Source organism: Chiloscyllium plagiosum, unplaced genomic scaffold (assembly GCF_037043375.1).
Source record: "Chiloscyllium plagiosum isolate Xiang-an unplaced genomic scaffold, Cpla_swu_hap1 HiC_scaffold_37, whole genome shotgun sequence".
NCBI classification, from domain to species: domain Eukaryota; kingdom Metazoa; phylum Chordata; class Chondrichthyes; order Orectolobiformes; family Hemiscylliidae; genus Chiloscyllium; species Chiloscyllium plagiosum.
Window position 1 is genome coordinate 23337010 of NW_028270175.1, and position 22000 is coordinate 23359009.

At 40.5% G+C, this 22000-nt stretch overlaps 2 protein-coding genes across 5 annotated transcripts in view; one reads left to right on the forward strand and one right to left on the reverse strand.

Moving 5' to 3' along the window:
• Positions 1-2641, reverse strand: part of ints11 (integrator complex subunit 11) — a 39281-nt gene extending 36640 nt beyond the window's left edge. The window contains exons 1-3 of one of the 4 annotated variants that reach the window (XM_043675820.2): positions 2623-2641; positions 958-1068; positions 770-867 (exon numbers count right to left, since the gene is read on the reverse strand). In XM_043675820.2, coding sequence (XP_043531755.1) covers positions 770-867; positions 958-985 — 126 coding nt within the window. In that variant the 5' untranslated portion in view covers positions 986-1068; positions 2623-2641. Of the gene's footprint in view, positions 1-769; positions 868-957; positions 2583-2622 lie in introns of those variants that run through there. The other 3 variants (XM_043675822.2, XM_043675823.2, XM_043675821.2) reach the window with 3 other exon arrangements.
• A 168-nt stretch (positions 2642-2809) lies between these two features.
• cptp (ceramide-1-phosphate transfer protein) lies at positions 2810-19370 on the forward strand. The gene is made up of 2 exons (XM_043675825.2): positions 2810-2930; positions 16757-19370. Exons 1-2 carry the CDS (start codon positions 2812-2814, stop codon positions 17277-17279), a joined length of 642 nt encoding a protein of 213 aa, XP_043531760.1. The 5' UTR covers positions 2810-2811; the 3' UTR covers positions 17280-19370.
• Positions 19371-22000: the final 2630 nt, after the last annotated feature.

The window sequence follows — 22000 nt, forward strand, 5'->3', positions numbered from 1 at the left end:
GTTAACTACTGTGACAAATACTTAACTAACATTTCATTTGCTATACTCAGTCTAAACTGGGATATCTGATCCTAGGTAGGGAGCCAATTGTGGAAGAACACGATCTGTATGAATTTATCCTGTTTAAAAACCTAAATCTAAATTAATACCGGGGGATAAAGTCAACTCACAATGCCTCTTTATGAGTTTTTATTTAGGGGTAGGGATGTGAAATATGAGGGAGTTCTCAGGTTACTAGATGTCTGAAGTCCCAGGGAATGGAGGAATATGACAATAGGACAGGAAAGCTGAGTTCAAGGAAAAAATCAGCCACAATTTTATTGAATGATGCAAGTGGTTTGAGAGATCGTATAACTGATTCCTGTCCTATTTGGTTTATTCGTACACTATATAGACCAACCAGAACCCAACAGCAAGAATATCGAAACTATGGACCTTTCCTGGGCTACAGCAACAATCACTGCTTGTACAGTGATAACTGCAGTGGTTAATTAACCTATATCTGACTACAGTTATGGAGATGGTTCTGCCCCCACCAGTGATATGTGAAACCCAAGACTGCAGGAGGCTGGGAACACTTCAACCCCTCTACCAGAGAGTAACAACCAACAAACACTGGTCCATGTCCGTTGAGGGAAACATGGATACACAAAAATTGACAAATGAACCATGTAAACTCAGGTCATATATCACTAGCTTAGATGTCCCCTTATTTCATAGGCCTGTGGTTTCTTGTATTTTCTACCATTTAACTATTCCACATACTTACATCATCATTATATCCCATGTGCATTCCACAATCCAGCATCACGTTTTTCCCACCAATTGAGACCAGGATACAACTGCGGCCCACATCCTGGCCTGCCCCTGAAAAAGCAAGGATTGGTCATTCTGCAAACTTTCTAAGCTCTTATTAAGAATCATATCCAATAACTAGCTGAATATTTAAATTATTACCTAAAGGCGTGACTTTTATTTCCGGCATTTGCAATCAGATTTCACTGCGACTTGTGCTTCCAAGAACGCACTGATGAAATCAGCTACTCATCTTAATTCAGCAAAACAGATCTGTTAAATTTAAAGCAGACTGTATCAGCAAATAAAAACATCTCAAGCAATCTCATGGCCCAGCAGTTTGGTCTGTCCTATGTGGGAGTAAGAAATGGGAAGAAAAGTGATGGTATAATCGTGAAACAGGGATAGAGGAGTATGGAGTGTACGCTAAAGTCTAAAGGCCTGAACTTTAACTCCAAGTCACTGTGAGAATTTTACACCCATTTTTTCAACAGCTATATCCTAATACAAAATGTAATTTTCAAATAGTGAATGTAAAAATCGAAGAAATGGGAATAGGAGTAAGCTATTCATACCCTCACGCTCATCCTGCCACTCAGTAACATCATGGCTTGATCTGCCCCAATCATCAGCTCCTCTCTTGTACCAGTCCCTCAAAGCACTCAGATCCCCGATATTTCAAAACTCTATTTACCACTTCTTTAAATACTTTCAGTGGTCTAGCACAACTCTTTGGAATAGAGAATTCCAGACAGTCACCACCTTCTGGAGAAGAAATTCCTTCATTTTGTTCAATCAATCTTTAAACAGTCTTTTAACCTCAATAGCCTGGCATGCCAACTAATTCTGCACAGTTTGCACCTTAAAATATTTAAGCATTTTCAAAACGTCTATTAAATCTCTAATTAAGATTCCTTTTACAGTGAAGAAAGATCTATTTTTGAGCATATTGTCATAATACAACCTTTTATTTCTGCTGTATGATGCTTTGTGAAGCATCTTAGGATATTTTTCAGAGAGAGGTACTACATAAATATGTTTCTAATCATTCTAGCAAATCTTCACTGTACCATGGTTTGAACAAATTAACTTTATTTTTATACTCAATGTCTGAGTGCATAATGCCCTGAAACCGATCAATTTTTACAGCCTTTTGAACGTACACATACACCTACTAATGAAAGTCTTCAAGTTGTGACTGGACCAAACAATTCCAGAGACCTATACTAATAACCAGAGAATATGGACTGATAGCCAACTATGGGAGCTTGAAAAGTTTAAGTGCATGCCAAGAATAACTAAAAATCCAAAAAAGAAACTGCTGTTAGTAACATTACAAGTGACAAAGAGGCAGTCAGACCGTTTGCAAATAAAAGAAACTTTCACTACCGTGGCTTCTACTAATATTCAGACATCTTCTGCCTTTAAAACTAAATTACTCAAAAATTTGAATTCAGCAACATACATCTCATTAAAATAAGTGGGACCTTAAATAAACTTCAAAGTTATTAGTTTACAGTGAGCTTTGCTGAGCAGCAAAAATGCAGACAGTGAAAAATGGACAGGACGACAAGCCAACTGAGGCCTCCCTTGATTGGTCTGAACACAAAATCAGAATTAAAGTCTCCAGGTTCACATTTTAAACGCTGGATTTTACAAAAAAAAACCAACTCGATTTATTATCACTTTCCAGCTACACAAGGCAGACGGCGGGTTTTTAAGTAAACAAGGACCCCGCTCAATGACAGTAACTCCCGTCCTTTCCTTTTCCACCAAACACTGTCGCTACGAATTCGGGCAAATATACCACGCCAGCCCCACGCCTACCTCAGGCAGCAGCAAGGCCGAGCAGGCCCTCGTTACCAAGACACCCAACACCCTAACCCAACTGACAGGGGCAACATCCAATGGAATGCACGCTCCAGGCGGGCCGGTGCGGAGGCGGGGCTTCCGGCAGGGAGTGCCGCGCTGTGATTGGTCAAAAGCGTACCCCGCCCTTTCGCTTGAAGTTCTAAGATGGCTGATCCGGACAGGTTCAGTTTGGCTGAGGTTCTGGAGTCTTTCAAAAAGTGCCTGACTGATGAGGGAGAAATCCTGCAGGAACATTACTTAGAAGGATGGAAAGGGCTGGTAAAGTGAGTGACTTAAAAAAAAATCCTCTCGCTGTGTTGTCATCAGGGTTTATGGAGACTGCAGGTAGATGTGGAGAGGTTGGCAGATGGAATGTAATTGGGAAATCGTGATGTTGATTTTTGTTTGGTAGGAAGAATAATGAGGACTATCTTAAGTAGAGCACAATTGTAGAATTCTGACGTTGGTGTTCTGAATCACAAAAGACACACATCCCCTCTGCGTGAAAAGATTGCTCCTTAGATTCCTTTTAAATCTTACCCCTCTCACCATAAATGTGTCCCTCTAGTTTTAGGCTCCCACCCCAGGCAAAAAGTCTTGTCTATCCATGCTCCTCATGATTTTATAAACTTTCTATAATGTCTTTCCTCAGCCTCCAGTGCTTTGGAAAAAAATACCCCAGTCTATTCAGCCTCTCTCTACAGCTGTAACCCAGGCAACGTTCCTGTAAATCTTTTCTGAACCCTTTCAAATTTCACAACATCCTATAGTGGCCTAACCAATGTCCTGTGCAGCTGCAACATGACCTCCCAACTCCTATACTCCATGCATTGCCCAATAAAGGATTCCTGAAGAAGGGCTTAAGCCCGAAATGTCGATTCTCCTGTTCCCTGGATGCTGCCTGACCTGCTGCGCTTTTCCAGCAACACATTTTCAGCTCTGATCTCCAGCATCTGCAGACCTCACTTTCTCCCCAATAAAGGAAAGCTCAACTTTCCTTTAGTGCTGCATTCACTATCCTATCCACCTTTGACGCCATTTTCAAGGAACTATGAACTTTCACTCCAAGGTCTCTTTGACAATAGACAAGAGGTGCAGGAATAGGCCATTCTGCCCTTTGAGCCTGCACCACCATTCAATATGATCATGGCTGATCATCCTTAATCAGTATCCTGTTCCTGCCTTATCTCCAGAACCCTTGATTCCACTATCCTTGAGAGCTCTACCAACTCTTTCTTAAATGAATCCAGGGACTGGGCCTACACTGCCCACTGGGGCAGAGCATTCCACACAGCCACCATTCTCTGGGTGAAGAAGTTTCTCCTCATCTCTGTCCTAAATGGTTTATCCCGTATTTTTAAGCTGTGTCCTCTAGTTTGGCACTCACCCATCAGCGGAAACATGTTTCCTGCCTCCAGAGTGTCCAATCCTTTTAATAATCTTGTATGTCTCAATCAGATCACCTCTCAGTCTTCTAAACTCAAGGGTATACAAGCCCAGTCGCTCCAGTCTTTCAGCGTAAGGTAGTCCCGTCTTTCCAGGAATTGACCTCGTGAACCTATGCTGCACTCTCTCAATAACCAGAATGTCTTTCCTCAAATTTGGAGACCAGAACTGCACACAGTACTCCAGGTGGTGGTCTCACCAGGGCCCTGTACAGCTGCAGAAGAACCTCTTTGCATCTATACTCAATCCCTCTTGTTATGAAGGCCAACATGCTATTAGCTGCCTTCACTACCTGCTGTACCTGCATTTGTTCAACAACACTTTCCAGACCTGACCATTAAGCATATAAGTCCTACCCTGATTTGCCTTTGCAAAATGCAGCATCTCACATTCATCGAAATTAAGCTCTATCTGCCACTCTTCGGCCTATTTGCCCATCTAATCAAGATCCCATTGTACCCTGAGGTAACCTCTTTTGCTGTCCACTATACTACTAATTTTGGTGCCATCTGCAAGCTTGCAATGTTTTCAATGTTTGCATCCAAATTTGTTTATACAAATGATGAAAAGCATTGCACCGAGCATCAATCCCTATGGCACACTGCTGGTCAGAGGCCTCCAGTCTTTAAAACAGCCCTCCTCCATCACCCTCTGTCATCTACCTTTGAGCCAGTTCTGTATCCATATAACTAGTTATTCTATTGTGATCTAACCTTGCTGACCAGTCTACCATGAGGAATCTTGTCGAATGTCATACTGAATTCTACATAGATCATGTCCACTACTCTGCCCACGTCAATCCTCTTTGTTACTTCTCAAAAAACTCAATTCATGAATCATCATTTCCCATGCTCAAAGCCATGTTGACTAAGCCTAATCAGGCCCTGTCTTTCCAAATATATGCAAATCCTTCCCTCAGGATTCCCTCCAACACCTTGTCATCACCAATGTCTGACTTCCTAGAGGAATAGAAGTAAGGATGTTATGCTGCAGTTATATAACTCATTGATGAGATTGCATATTGTGGATGTTTGTGGGATGGGGATGGTTCAGAGGAGGCTTAGAATCAGAAAAGCGCTACAGTGCAAATAGAGGCCACTGAAGCTGGAGGTAAGCTCTGATTCCAGGCACTGTGAAGCAGCAATGCTAACTACTTTGCTACCCCAACATACAATTGCTTACTGGATTGATACCTGAAATGAGTGAATTGTCTTCTGAAGAATGGTTGGAGAGACTGGCCTTGTGAAGGGGAACTTGTTTGAAATACATAGATCCCTTTTTATCTGGCCCAGAGGAAGGCATCATAAGCCTATAGTTTCAGGTTTAAGTCCCACCTGTCCCAGAGGTGTGTCGTAACATGTCCGAACAGGTTGATTAAAGTATAAATAAGATCTTGACTGGATGGATGTGTGAAGGATGCTTCCTCTCTGAAGTGAGCCTAGAACTAGGTTGTATTAATTAAAAACCACAGTGAAGCACTGTTTTAAAACTAGGAGTTGGCTTTTCTCTGAGGGTTGTGTAACCTTGGAACTCCTTGACTTCGAAGGATGATGACAAGGTCATTGTATATTTTTAGGGTGGATATAGTTTGTTTTTGTTAGGCAAGTGAATCAAAGGTTATTGGAGTAGATGTGAATGTGGAAATCTAAACACTAACAGATCAACCATGATGTTATTGACTGCTGAAACAAAATAGAGGGGCTGAAGAGCCTACTTGTGCTCCTCATTTGTATTTTAGTATCATCAATTTCACTTAGTGTGAGGGCCCAAGCACACATCTGATTTCATAAAATTAACAAGACAAACAGATGGGGAGAATGAGTGTATTATTTCTCAGTATGATAATGTTGTATGGAAATGATCCAGTTATTGCAAATTTGACAAATACAGTTGATTAAAGCTATTCATTACATAGTTTTAAAGTTTAAGGATTGTGTATGTGAAATCATTATTTCCCAACCTACTAAGAAGCAAAATTATTGGTAATATCTAGAATTGTAGAGGGCCTCTTGCATCAGGAAAGAATAGTTTAAGATTTTGGGATGTTACCCTCCCCAAAACATTGGCCTGGATTTCGTGCTGAATGACAAAGCAAGGATATTTACTGGTGACCTCGAAGAAAGTTGTCCACAAAGATGTAGCAATCTCTGTGGCAATGTGTTTCCTCTTTGCTAACGGCAGTTGTTTCTGGCATCAAGTCAAAGTAAATCTTGGTTTGCAGCAACAATATATATAAGCAGGATACAGAAACAATTGCCTGAAGTATTCACTAATTGCAAACAAAATCACTAAAAGCGATTTTGTTGTAAAATACATGATTACAACTAGATTTAAATATGTTTATTTTAAATGTATAGAAATTTAAGTTTTACAAATATAAGTACATCTTGGTCAACAAAGTGTCACTTTTTGAAGGGTTTTTAAATAATGAGAGAGAATAAAAATTCTTGTCACTTCATTGATTTTTTTTCAGTGGCTAAAATTTTGTGAGTGGATACTCAGCAATGTACACTCTTTTGGGGGGGGGGGGGGGGGGGGAAGGAGAGGAACATGCATCACTGAGAGCAACTTTAGTGTTTCTAAATGAATTTGTGCATGTCCAGACTCCTGAAGTTGCTGTCAGTTTAGTGAAGTAAAGGCAGCACTTGCTGTTGGTTAAACTGGTATGACCATGGTAATATCGGAGCAAACTTCTAATCCACTTAAGTTTTCTTAGAATTCACTTTTTATATTTAATTCTATTCAGAAATGCCCTAATGCATCCTTTTGTAAGCAGGATCGTGAGTCCCGCATGGTATGTTGCCTGACCAGTGCCAGGGTGCAGGACATCTCTGACCAGCTTAAAAGGATACTGGAGCAGGGAGGCAAGGATCCAGTTGCTGTGGTCCACATTGGGACAAATAACATAGGCAAGCCTAGGAAAGAGGACCTGTTTGAGGATTATCAAGTACTAGGGATGAAATTAAGCAACAGGTCCTCAAGGGTTACAATCTCCAGATTACTATCTAAACTACATGCAAATTGGTTTGGGGATAAGAAAATTAGAAGTAAACATGTGGCTAAAGGAGTGGTGTGGGAAAGAGGGGTTCCATTTCATGGGGCATTGGGATTAGTTTTGGAACAGGAGGATCTGTACTGATGGGATGGTCTCCACCTGAACTGATCTGGAACCAGTGTTCTAGTGATAAGGATAAGTAGGGTGGTCACTAGACTTAAACGAGTGAATCGGAAGGGGAAGGGAAGGGGAAAATGATAGGAATTATAATGGTAAATATAAAGGAAAGCAGCAGTTTAACATGTGTGCAGGAGGGTTTAACTACATGGCAGATTATAAAAGAAGTAAAAAGGAAGGATAACTCAGGAGATTATGTACAAAAACTAGCATAAGGACAGTGTGGATGAATTAACGGCACAAGTCATTGCGAATGAATGAGATTTAGTAGCTGTTGCAGAGACATAGTTGCAGGGTGGTCACAATTGGGAGTTAAGTATCCAGGTATATCAGATTATTTGAAAGGACGGGCAGGGAGGTGGTGTAGCTCTGATATTTATGGACAACATCAAGGCGATGGTGAGAGATGATATAAGTGCTGTGGAGAATATGGTTGAATCCATTTGGGTGGAAATTACAAATTCTAGGAAGAGCAAGTTACTGATAGGTGTAGTCTATAAAAATATCGCCAAACAATATCACATTGGGGAAGGCAATAAAGAAATAACTAATGCCTGTAAAGACGGTACGGCAAATATTGGGGGGATTTTACACTACATGTCGATTCAGCACGGTGGCACAGTGGTTAGCACTGCTGCCTCGCAGCGCCAGAGACCCGGGTTCAATTCCCGACTCAGGCGACTGACTGTGTGGAGTTTGCACGTTCTCCCCGTGTCTGCGTGGGTTTCCTCCGGGTGCTCTGGTTTCCTTCCACAGTCACAAAGATGTGCAGGTTAGGTGAATTGGCCATACTAAATTGCCCGTAGTGTTAGGTAAGGGGTAAATGTAGGGGTATGGGTGGGTTTCGCTTCGGCGGGTCGGTGTGGACTTGTGGGGCCGAAGGGCCTGTTTCCACACTGTAATCTAATCTAATCTAGTCAAACCAAGTTGGTCAGGTTAGCCTTGAGTTCATTGAATGTATCCATAATAATTTTCTTTAACAGTATGTAATGGAACTGATGAGAGAGTAAGCAATCTGGGATCTGGTCCTGTGTAAAAATGAAACAGAAATAATGAATAATGTCATAGTTAGTGATCCTCTCAGAAGGAGCGATCGCAATATGGTTGAATTTAGAATACAGATGGAAAGTGTGAATATAAAATTCAATACCAGAATCCTGTGCTTAAACAAGGGAGACTACAATAGGATGAAGAGGAGTCGACCGAAGTAAACTGAAAGCAAAGACTTTATGGTGGGACAGTGGAGGACTTTCAAAGCAATTTTTCAAAGTGCTCAGCAAAAGTATATATCAGTGAAAAAGGACTGAGAAATGGGGTAATCTGCCATGGGTGCCTAAGGGATTAAGGGAAGCTATCAAATTGAAAGAGAAGGCATACAAAGTAGCCAAGATCAGCAGGAAACTAGAAAATTGGGATAGCTTTAAAGGTCAACAGAAAGCCACAAAGAGCTATAAAGAAAAGTAAGATGGATTGAGAAGAAAAACGAGCTCAGAATATAAAGCCAGATAGTAAAAGTTTCTATAAATATGTGAAACAAGAGTGGCTAGAGTAAACATTCATTCTTTAGAGGATGAGAAGGGGAATTTAGTAAGGGGAAATGAGGAAATGGACGAGGCATTTTGTCAGTCTTCACGGTGGAGGGTACGAATAACATGGCAGTAATTGACAAAGCGACAAAAGTAGGTGAGGACCTGGAAACAATCATTATCATGAAAGAGGTAGTGTGGGGCAAGCTAAGTGTAGACAAGTTTCTTGGCCCTGATGGAATGCATCCCAGGTTGCTAAAAGAGATGGCGGGAGAAATAGCAAATGTGATCCTGCTGTTTAAAAAGGGAGATAGACAAAATATGGGGAATTATACACCAGTTAGTTTAACTTCTGTAGTGGGGAAGATGCTGAAGTGTATTATCAAGGATGAAATAGCATGGCATCCAGATAGAAATTGTCCCGTTGGGCAGATGCAGCATGGGTTTATGAATGGCCGGTCAGGCTTAACTGAATTTTTTTTTAATTCTATAAAGACATTACGAAGACGGTGGACAACAGAGACTCAGTAAATTTGGTATATCTAGATTTCAAAAAGGCATTTGACAAGGTGCTGCATAATATAAAGATGCAAGGTGTTATGGGCAATGTATAAGTATGGTAGAGGATTGGTTAACCAACAGGAACAATAGTGGGAATAAATGAGTACTATTCTGGTTAGTGATTAGCGACCAATGGTGTGCATCAGGGATCAGTGTTGGGACCACAATTATTCACAATTTACATAGATGATTTGGAGTGGAGGACCACGTGTAGTCTGTTAAAGTTTGTGGATGACATTAAGGTGAGTGGTAGAGCAAAGTGTGCAGAGGACTGTGAAACTTTGCAACGGGATTTAGGTAGTTTAATTGAGTGGGCAAAGATCTGGCAGATGGAGCACAATGTTGATAAATGTGAAGTCATCCATTTTGGCAGGAATAACAGTAATAAGAATTATTACTTGAATGGTAAGACATTGCAGCATGGTGTTGTGCAGAGGGACCTGGGTGTCCTTGTGCATGAATCACAGAATATTGGTCTGCAGGTGCAACAAGTAATTAAGAAGGCAAATGGAATTTTGTCCTTCATAACTAAAGAGTTTGAGTTTAAAAGCAGAGAGATTATGTTGCAGATGTATAGGGTGCTGGTGAGCCATGATCTTATTGAATGGTGGAGCAGGCACGAAGGGCCAGATGGCCTGCTCCTAGTTGTTAATTAAAGCCTTATTTCAAAGGATTAACATAAGGGAAGTTTAGTTTTCAGTGAGTTTGGACGTTGTAATGTTTAATGAGCAGAGCTGCTAAGGTTCTTGAATACCAGTATATGTTTCACTGACATTGTACATCAACAGACATTGGTAAAGTTTTCCATTTCTCCACAATGATGGTGTAGATGTTCAAGTAGGTGCTTTTCTAGCACACAACTTACAAATCTTTAACCCAAATTTTGTGTTCTATAAATAGATCTACTTCATCACTATAGACCGGTGAGCCTGACATCGGTAGTGGGCAGGTTGTTGGAGGGAATCCTGAAGGACAGCATTTTCATGTATTTGGAGAGGCATGGACTGATTAGGGATAGTCAGCATGGGTTTGTGCGTGGGAAATCATGTCTCTCAAATTTGAGTTTTTTTCTTATTTCTTAAGAAAATTGAGGGCAGAGCTGTCAACGTGACCTATATGGACTTCAGAAAGGTGCTCGACAAGGTTCCCCATGGGAGACTGATTAGCAAGGTTAGATCTCATGGAATACAGGGAGAACTAGCCATTTGGATACAGAACTGGCTCGAAGGTAGAAGGCAGAGGGTGATGGTGGAGGGTTGTTTTTCAGACTGGAGGCCTGTAACCAGTGGAGTGCCACAAGGATCGGTGCTGGGTCCACTACTTTTTGTCATTTATGTAAATGATTGGATGCGAGCATAAAAGGTACAGTTAGTAAGTTTGCAGATGACACCAAAATTGGAAGTGTAGTGGATAGCGAAGAGGGTTACCTCTGATTACAACAGGATCCCAATCAGATGGGCCACTGGGCTGAGAAGTGGCAGATGGAGTTGAATTCAGCTAAATGCGAGGTGCTGCATTTTGGTAAAGCAAATCTTAGCAGGACTTATACACTTAATGGTAAGGTCCTAGGGAGTGTTGCTGAACAGGCGAACCTTGGAGTGCAGGTTCATAGCTCCTTGAAAGTGGAGTCGCAGGTAGATAGAATAGTGAAGAAGGTGTTTGGTATGCTTTCCTTTATTGGTCAGAGCATTGAGTACAGGAGTTGGGAGGTCATGTTGTGGCTGTACAGGACATTGGTTAGGCCAGTGTTGGAATATTGCATGCAATTCTGGTCTCCTTCATATCAGAAAGATGTTGTGAAACTTGAAAGGGTTCAGAAAAGATTTACAAGGATGTTGCCAGGGTTGGAGGATTTGAGCTATAGAGAGAGGCTGAACAGGCTGGGGCTGTTTTCCCTGGAGCGTCGGAGGCTGAGGGGTGACCTTACAGAAGTTTACAAAATTATGAGGGGCATGGAGGGGGGTAAATGGGTAAAGTCTTTTCCCTGGGTTTGGGGAATCCAGAACTAGAGGGCATAGGTTTGGGGTGAGAAGGGAAAGATATGAGACCTAAGGGGAACTTTTTCACACAGAGGGTGGAATGAGCTGCCAGAGGAAGTGGTGGAGGCTGTTACAATTGCAACATTTGAGGTGTTTGGATGGATATATGAATAGGAAGGGTTTGAAGGGATATGGGCTGGGTGCTGGCAAGTGGGACTAGATTGGGTTGGGATATCTGGTCGGCATGGACGGGTTGGACCGAAGGGTCTGTTTCCATGCTGTATGTCTCTATGACTCTAGTGGACAGCAAAGAAGGTTACCTCGGAGTACAACAGGATCATGATCAGATAGGCCAATGGGTTGAGGAGTGGCAGAAGGAGTTTAATTTAGATAAATGTGAGATGCTGCATTTTGGAAAAGCAAATCAGAGCAGGACTTGAATGCTTAATGGTAAGGTCCTCTGGAGTGTTTCTGAACAAAGAGACCTTTGAGTGGAGGTTCATAGCTATTTGAAAATGGAGTGGCAGGTACATAGGATAGTGAAGGTGGCGTTTGGTATGGTTTCCTTTTATTGGTCAGAGCATTGAGTATAGGAGTTGGGAGGTCATGTTGCAGCTGTACAGGACATTAGTTAGGCCACTTTTGGGATATTGCATGCAATTCTGGTCTCCTTCCTATTGGAAGGATGTTGTGAAACTTGAAAGGGTTCAGAAAGGATTTACAAGGATATTGCCAGGGTTGGAGGATTTGAGGTATAGGGAGAGGCTGAATAGGGTAGGGCTGTTTTCCCTGGAGCATCAGAGGCTGAGGAATGACCTTTATAGAGGTTTATAAAATGATGGGTATGGATAAGATAAATAGACAAGATCTTTTCCCTGGGGTGGTGGAGTCCAGAACTAGAGGGCATAGGCTCAGAGTGAGAGGGGAAAGATATAAAAGGGACCTAAGCGGCAATGTTTTCAGAGGGTGGTGGGTGTATGGAATGAGCTGCCAGAAGTGGTGGAGGCTGGTACAATTACAGCATTATAAGGGCATCTGGATGGGTATATGAATAAGGTTTTACATGGCAATGGGCCAAGTGCTGGCAATTGGGACTAGATTAGGTTAGGATATCTGGTTGACATGGACAATTTGGACTGACGGTCTGTTTCCGTGCTGTATGTCTGACTCTTTTTTTTAATTATTAAAGCAAAATACCGCAGTTGCTGAAAATCTGAAATAAAAAAATCATTCCAAAAACACACTCCAGATCTGGCAGCATCTGTGAAGAGATGAACAGAGTTATCATTGAGTCTGATATGGCTCTTCAGATGAAGACTCTTTAAGATTAGCACAATATGAGGTATGTTATTAGTAGTTCACAACAACCAGAACATTAGATTCGACTTGAATTCAGTTAATGGCTGGATTTGACTGAGGGATATGCATGTGTGATGTGTGCACATGTGAATTCCACCTGAAAAATGTTTCATAGGGAAATACCAAAGAGTAGCATTGGCATCAGTGTCTTTATAACCTGATGCATGCAAACTCCCGGAGATGGGAGAGATACTAAATGAATATTGTCAATTTTTACTGTGGAGAAAGAAATAGATTCTAGAGAATGCAGAGAAATAAACTTTGGTGTTTTAAATACAGTTTACATTACAGAAGAGGAAGTTCAGGAGATCTTAGAACATTTAAAGGTAGATGAAACTCCAGGACCTGATCTAATGTTTTTTAATGAATATTTTTCGACAGTATTCACTCTAGAAAACGACAATGTTGTAGAGGAGAATACGGAGATACAGGCTACTAGACTTGGTGGGATTGAGGTTCACAAGGAAGAGGTATTAGAAATTCTGAAGATTCCTGAAGAAGGGCTTATGCCTGAACGTCTATTCTCCTGCTTCTTAGATGCTGCCTGACATGCTGCGCTTTTCCAGCAACACATTTTTCAGTATTAGAAATCCTGCAGAGTGTGAAAATAAGTCCCCTGGGCCAGATGGGATTTATCCTAGGATCCTCTGGGAAGCCAGGGTGGAGATTGCCAAGCCTTTGACATTGATCTTTAAATCGTCATTGTCTGCAGGAATAGTGCCAGAAGACTGGAGGACAGCAAATCTTGTTCCCTTGTTCAAGAATGGGAGTAGAGACAACCCTGGTAATTATAGACCTGTGAGCCTTACTTCAGTTGTTGGTGAAGTGTTGGAAAAGGTTATAAGAGATAGGATGTATAATCATCTAGAAAAGAATAATTTGATTAGGGATAGTCAGCACAGTTTTGTGAAGGTAGGTTGTGCCTCACATACCTTATTGAGTTATTTGAGAAGGTTACCAAACAGGTAGATGAGAGTAAACTGGTTGATGTGGTGTATATGGATTTCAGCAAGACGTTCGATAAGGTTCCCCACAGTAGGCTATTGTTCAAAATGCGGAGGAATGGGATTGTGGGAGATATAGCAGTTTGGATCAGTAATTGGCTTGCTGAAAGAAGACAGTGGGTGGTCGTTGGGAAATGTTCATCCTGGAGTCCAGTTACTAGTGATGTACCGCAAGGGTCAGTGTTGGGTCCACTGCTGTTCGTCATTTTTATAAATGACCTGGATGAGTATGTAGAAGGGTGAGTTAGTAAATTTGCAGATGATACGAAGGTTGGCGGAGTTGTGGATAGTGACGAAGGATATTGTAGGTTACAGAGAGACATAGATAAGCTGCAGAGCTGGGCTGAGAGGTGGCAAATGGAGTTTAATGTGGACAAGTGTGAGGTGAATCGCTTTGGTCAGAGTAATTGGAATGCAAAGTACTGGGCTAATGGTAGGATTCTTGGTAGTGTAGATGAGCAGAGAGATCTGTGTCCAGGTCGACAGGATTGTTAAGAAGGCATACAGTGTTTTAGCTTTTATTAATAGAGGGATCGAGTTCCGGAACCATGAGGTTATGCTACAGCTGTACAAAACTCTGGTGCAGCTGCACTTGGAGTATTGTGTACAGTTCTGGTCACCACATTATAAGAAGGATGTGGATGCTTTGGAAAGTGTGCAGGGGAGATTTACTAGGATGTTGCCAGGTATGGAGGGGAGGTCTTATGAGGAAAGGCTGAGGGACTTGAGGCTGTTTTTGTTGGAGAGAAGGAGGTTGAGAGGTGACTTAATAGAGACACATAAGATAATCAGAGGGTTAGATAGGGTGGACAGGGAGAGCCCTTTTCCAAGTATGGTGATGGTGAGCACGAGAGGGCAGAGCTTTAAATTGTGGGTGATAGATATAGGACAGATGTCAGAGGTAGTTTCTTTACTCAGAGTAGTAAGGTTATGGAATGCTTTGCCTGCAACGGTAGTAGATTCACCAACTTTAAGTGCATTTAAGTCGTCATTGGACAAACATATGGAAGTACATAGAATAGTGTAGGTTAGATGGGCGTCAGGTTGGTATGACTGGTCAGTGCAACATCGAGGGCCTGTACTGCGCTGTAATGTTCTATGTTAATGTATCCCAGAATATTGTGACAAGAAAGGGAAGATATTGAGACCCCTTGCAGAAATGTTTGCATTATCTATAATTATGGGTAAGGTGCTTGATGACCGGAGAGGGTGACTAATGTACTTTTGTTTAAGAAAGGTTGTAAGGAGAAATTTGGAAACTATAGACTTGTGTGACTTTGGTTGTGGGTAATTTTTTAGAGGTGATTAGAAAAGATAGGATTTATGAACATTGAGAGGCAAAAATTGATATGGGATAGTCAGTATTGTTTTTGAAGAGGGTACCAAAAGATTGATAGCAGAGCAGTAGACATTGGTTATTTGGATTTTAGTAAAGCCTTTGACAAGATTCTGAATGGTAGACTAATTAGTAAAGTTGGATTCCATGGGATTCAGGGTGAGCTTGCCAATTGGATATAAGATTGGCTTAACTGCAGGAGAGGGGGATGGTGGAGGGTGTGTTTCAAATTGGAGGCCTGTCACCAGAGTTGTTCCACAGGGGTTGGTTCTGGGTTCTTTTATTCTTTTTGTCATTTTATATAAATGATTTAGATGAGAACACAGAAAGCATGGTTAAGGTGAGTTTGTGGACAAGGCCAACATTGGTGGCATAGTTGACAGTGTAGAAGATTTTCTACGATTACAAAGGGATCTTAACCAAATGGGTCAATGAACAGAAAAAATTCAGATGGAGTTCAATCTGGATAGATGCAAGGTATTCCATTTTGGTACAACAAAATAATTATATATTAATGGTAGGGTCTTGGGCAGTATTGTAGGACAGAGGGACCTCTGGGTGCAGGTACATTATTCTTTTGAAGTTTGCATCACCCATAGACAGGGTGGTTAAAAAGGTATTTGGCATATTTGCTTTCATTGTTTAGTTCTTTGGGTGTCGGAGTTGGGAAGTGACGTTGAGCTTGTACAGACACTGGTGATGCCTCTTCTGGAATATTGTCTAGTTTTAGTCACCCAGTTATAGGAAGAATATTACTAAGCTCGAGAGGGTTCAGGAGATATTTACCAGTATGTTGGTGGGTATGGAAGGTTTGAGTTATAAAGAGAGGCTGGATGGGCTGGGACTTTTTTCACTGGAGTGTCAGAAGTTGAGAAGTAATCTGATAGAAGTTTACAAAATAATGAGGGATATAGGTAGTTACTGGCAGTTGCCTTCCCCCTAGGATGGGGATTTCTAGACTGAGGCACACTTTAAGGTGAGAGGAGAAAGTTTTAAAAAGTCATGAGAGGCCTTTTTGTTTTACACAGAGGGTGGTTTGTGTGTGGAATGAACGTCCTGAGGAAGTGGTGGATGCGAGCACAATTTAGAACATTTAAAAGACATTTGGTCAAATACATGGACATGAGAGGATTAGAGAAAAATGAGCCAGGAGCAGGTTGGTGGGATTATGTTCGGCATGGACTGGTTGGACCAAAGGATCTGTTTCTGTGCTCTGACGTGATTAAAAGTTCCTTGCCAACCTTCTGAGAGTTCCTCTCCTGAAGGTATTAATTCTTTGCTTGGGTACATTTGGTGTACAGCAGTGTTCAGTATATCCCCTGCATATCTGACACTCAGCTGAGTCATGAGGATTCATGTGAGCAGACTGCTTAATATTGGTAGCAACATTGTTGAGGCCAATCCCATTCTGTTGGGTGCTTCTAGCAAAGGTGTAATAGGTAGTGATCATTCCCTCTCTAATCAGCAAAGTACAACATCTATCATTCCCAGATCAGTGGAAAATCAAGGGTTGAACTGGAGACCTTTCAGCTGCATCTTGCAAGAGAAACTCCCAAAAAAGTAGATACAATTTGATTTCTAGAAGTAGTAACCCACTTTACAATGGAGTATTTATTATTTTTGAAGAATATTGCTTCTAAATTTTTATTAGATCAGTAGTTTACTTAAAACTTTTTATCTTGATGTTTGTTATAAATGCTAAGATATTTTTGTTTATTACACTTCAGATTTATGAGCAGTCTGGGATCAGCATTTTCCTTTATTTCAAATGATGCTGTCACCAAAATCCAAATTCTGGAAGACTACAGAAGTGGTGTGAATGGCCAAAAGTATTTGACCATTCAGTCGATGGTAAAGTACGAGGTTGATAACAAGCTCGTGGATCTGACAAAGCAGGGTGACCACTGGGACTCTGGCTGCCGTACACTACTGCGGCTCCATCGTGCCCTCAGGTGGCTGCAGCTCTTTCTGGAGAAACTGCGGGTAGCTTCTGACAATAGCAAAACGTCTGTCCTTTGTACAGAGGCCTACCAGGATGTCCTGGCCAAATATCATCCCTGGATAATACGCAAAGCTGCAACTGTGGCCTTTTATATGCTGCCAAGCCGAGCAAACTTCTTTGAGGTTATGAATATGGGCCCAACAGAAAAGGTGGTGGCTATACTGGGAGAAGCACTGCCGGTCGTTGCAAAAACTTACGAAATCACAGAAGACCTGTATAGTCAACATGGCTTGCTTGATCTTCCGTAATCCTGCACTTTGCACAAAAGACCCACTTGTTCTACAACGTTGTGTATTTTAATGGTGATATTTGCAAATGCTGACTTCAGTAATCAAAGATGATAAAAATTACTTTAATATTAATTAACCTGATGAGTTGTTGGATATAGTGAGTGAGCACTCCCTTCACTGTCTATAAATTGCATCTCCCCCCCACTATTTTCTGTACCTCTCTAAATGTGTTGACTGTTATGATTGAGGGTCTGAACAGCCTAAACCTTGTCCAAGTGTCCATTCTTCATGTCTGAATGTGGCAGAGTGTCTATTTCACTGTGGTATGTATTATAGTTGGCCTGAATCTATTGTCAGTGATTTGAACACATTTGTATTTTCCAGTATGGTGTCACTGGACAGTGAGCAGGAATGCAAGTTGTGACTGACATTGTTTATTCCTGTTAATCTTATCAAAGGGCAGCAAGATGGTGAGCCTAAATATAGGGTCCTGGCCAGAGGTAGCTCGCCCAGTCCAAGGCAAGGGTTGGGCTCCACCTTGTCCAAAAACCCGTGACACAACTCTACTTGTATATGAGAAAATTGACCAAGAATGAGTCACCTCTTATGTTTCTTTTTACTTTCTATCAATCAGCAGATTTGAAAGGCTTCCTTTCCACTTTCCAGTTATGTTTAGTTTCTTATCTTTTGAGCAAATGAGATCCAACTACAATACACATGAAGATCCAAAATGTTCTCCTTGCAGGAGGTGTCTGATTTTGTGAATGTCTGTATTGTGTTTTTCAGATCCACTGTCCTCTGTCAGCTCTGTTCGGATTTGCGTTTTTGTTAATCTCATTCTAATGTGTGAATAAATTACACTGAGTAAAAGCTATTGCAAGCGCAAGCAGCAAAACCATCAGATTACTAACAGTGGAAGAGACTCATCCTGGTATTAATTATGCAAGAAATCAGATTGAACTCAGATTTTTTTAAGTCTTAGTGGAAACAGACAGTAGTTTACATTTTTGCACTTTTAAATTTTGGTATATTTTTTAACTGTATAATTTGCAAGTTAGAAAATGAAAAGGGAATATATGTTAGTGCAAGAACAGTTTGAAGGCTTTCAATGTTCTGGCCAAAGATGTACTGTCACTTGCTGTTTTCCTTATTGTCTTGGATCATGTGTTGGGTTGACAAAGCAGCATTCCATCCTGACCCCAGACATTCTCAGGCAGAAATCCATGGTTCACAATCACTACGCTTTTCCTTGTCTTTATGGTCATTCGGATCAATTTGAATGTGTCAACTAAGGACAGCAAACATTTGGATTGAACAAAGGACTGTTGTGGTATATGGTTACGGGCAGTGCACGTAATCAGCTGTGCATTGGGGGAATGAGTAATCTTTGTGTATACCCATATAGAACATGAGTTCACTATTACACTTTAACAGCACCAGGCTATGACAAGGCTAGGGAAATGGAAATATATCAATTCTACAGATGCTGGAAACTGACAGTATGGAATTTGAGCAAATGCAAGATAAGATCCACTATGATGCACCTTGTGGTCCCCAAAGCTGCTATTTGTTGTCAAGACTGATATATGAACACTTGATGCTGTGCTAATTTACCCCAGAAGAGCCACTGCCTAAAGGACACTAGAGAAAATAAATAGAAAAACATAAGTGTTATTTCACAATTATGATGGGCTTTAATTCCATGACAAGTACCAGAAGGTAATCTTGATGATTACATGCACTGAGATCAATATTGTTATTTTTATTTTCCCTAATTGTATTTGAATATTAGCTTTAATCAGCATTAATCTTTGATAAAGAAAAATCACCTTTTGATTTTTTGTTTTTGGCTACCATATGTGAATGGATTTTACCTGCGTTTGGAAGATTTTTATTTTGTTAATCCAGTTATGAATTTATCTAAATTTCACACACTAATGTGAATTTTTGGACTTGAAACTATCCATCTTCCTCTTGAATATTGTGAGAAATTTTTCATGTTGAATCTGTAATCTAAAGTGATTTGATTTTATATAAATTGAATCTTTGGAATTTGTCATTATGTTCAATGTATAAGAGGATTAAATTGTGCACAATTTTGATTTGTCATTGATGTACAAACTGTTAGGATACGTTTAAGCTTTGAGATGCGGGAACACTAATAAGCAAACTGAATTTCTCAGTAGCCTAACAGTGTTACCCTATCATTTGCTTTGGGTGGCTAGATGTCTCAACATGGGCACTTCTAGACTAAAGCACAACCAAAATGTTGCTCCTGCCCTTGCAGGCAGAACTCTGAAAAATGATTTGGCAGTTACCTTTTAGTGGGCTTTTTGTTTTTGTTCTGGTTGCTGTAGGCTCCAGTCAAAAATCTATTTAGGGGTCATAAGAACATAAGAACTAGGAGCCAGAGTCGACCATCTGGCCCTTCGAGTCTGCTCCACCATTCAATAAGATCATGGCTTATCTTTTCGTGGATTCAGATCCACTTACTTACACTCTCACTGTATCCCTTAATTCCTGTATTGTTTAAAAAAAAATCTAACTTTAAAAACGTTTACTGAAGTAGTGTCAACTACTTCACTAGGCAAGGAATTCCATAGATTTACAACCCTCTGGGTGAATATGCTCCTCCTCGATTCCTCCTAAATCTGCTCTCTCTAATCTTGAGGCATTTCGGATCTGCTTGCCCTGCTGGGCAACAGGCCCTTTTTAACAAGGTAATAATTCAAATGCCCAGTGTTGTACGGGTAAAACTGCTGTCCTTGTATTGATTAACACCAGGTGAAGGCAGGAAAATAGACACTTAGGTGATTTAATAGGAAAAATGTATGATGGTACTGGATTCTGACAGATAGCTAAAGTTATCGGAGAAGAGCGAAATGTCAACAACACCCCAGTTAAAAGTCATGATTAGTGTACAATCTCTAAAATTACTTGTAACTTTGTGAAGGCTCGACAGTTTCTACATGTAAATTTTGCACCTATCTCATGTAATTTCACATACCACCAGTAGGTGGTGCAATTTGCTTGACAAACTCCCTGGTAAAACACACAAATTTCATTCGTATTCATTCTTCGTTGGTATTTTTATATGCATGAGGAAAGTATCCAATTTGATTGTTCGTAGTACAACAGTAATTTAGAGATAATAAAGAGAGAAACATCTTGTAGAAAGAATTTTCTGCTCTGTTTCATTCAAAATCAGTTCCACACCAGGAAACAAAATTTAAACTTTGTAGACGTACTATGATTTCAGCTTCTCTAATTATTTAGTGAGCAAATGAATTATACGGATATGGAAATCCCTCGATCAGTTCACTAATCAGTTCTGCATATTGGACAGGTAAACTTTTTTGTTCTGACACTTTAAAATGGTGTATACTCTTGCGGTGAGCAGTTTGTTTTGCTGACATGAGTGCCTTACAAAAGGGAAATGCTAAAGTCATAGGAAAATCATCATTTCCAAAACTTTTTCAAAGCCACGTGTCACTTTGATATGACTGTAGATTGCAGTTCCTTCATTGCTGGTGGCTTAGTCACCCTCTCACTACAGTGAGACAACCCATCACCACACCAATAAAAGTAGCTCACCGAAGAAGGTTCACCATCTCTGCAAAAGTAGGTATCAGCAATTAATCTGATCAAGCTATGGCCATAGCCTGCAAAACCGTGTCTGTTTGGATCAGATTTAATTTTGAAAGATATTAGAATTTTCCCGTTACTTTATTTGGTAACTCAGTGCAAACCAAATCTCTTGGGTTGATTCCCAATCTACTGGGTTTGGTGATCTTATCCAAGAGGGTTGTGGAGGAACTATAATTCGTTTCTGATATAATTTTGGCAAAATCAGCCAAGGTTCCTGATCACTATCCATTTGAGTTCTGCTGGAAACAGTGCACATGTACATTTGAGGTGAAAACCAAATTATACATCTTTAAATGACCATGGCGCTATGGCTTAAAGTGTCCTCTGGAGAAGCAGTCTCTCACCATGTATCCTTCAGCACTGCCGTGGAATGTAAACCTCAATTACATGCTGAACTACTGGTTTGAAACATAGCAAGCTTCCATACAGAAGTGATATGTTATTTTAATTAATTTTGTTTGATATGTTGTGGAACACCTCCCAAGGCAGATGTGCATCCTGGCCAAGAGGTAGGGAGGCTATGATTTTGTACTGATATTTCTAAGTGATGTTTGTATTACTTGCTGTGTTTGCCAACTTGAGAATGGTTACTATTTGTCAACACTAATTAATTGACTAAAATATTTTGGGATGTTAAGCTCTTGAAAGGGACTATATTGATTTGTACATGTACACTTTCTAGCAGAGGTCATGGGATAACAATGCATAGATACTCTAGTTGACTTTGCTGAAGGATATTGAGATCAATTGTAATATTCCTACCACTAATCGATTTGAAATTAGTTATCTCCTCTTGGTTGATTATAGCTTAAGAATTGATTTGAATGGTACATTTTTTATTCAGACTATTAACCAAGCTCCTGCATTTAATTGTAGCTGTAGACAAATGTTACTACAGATGTAATAATCCTTCCCTTACTCTTAACATGACAGTCTTGTTCATCTTATGAAGCAGGACTGTACATTTCGCAAAGGTTTTACTGAGAAATTGAAATTATAAGAGTTTACAAATGATAGCAAAATTGGGAGATTGCATAGGACAGTAAATGTAAGCATTCCAAACAATGGAAACGACTAAGATTAGCAAACCT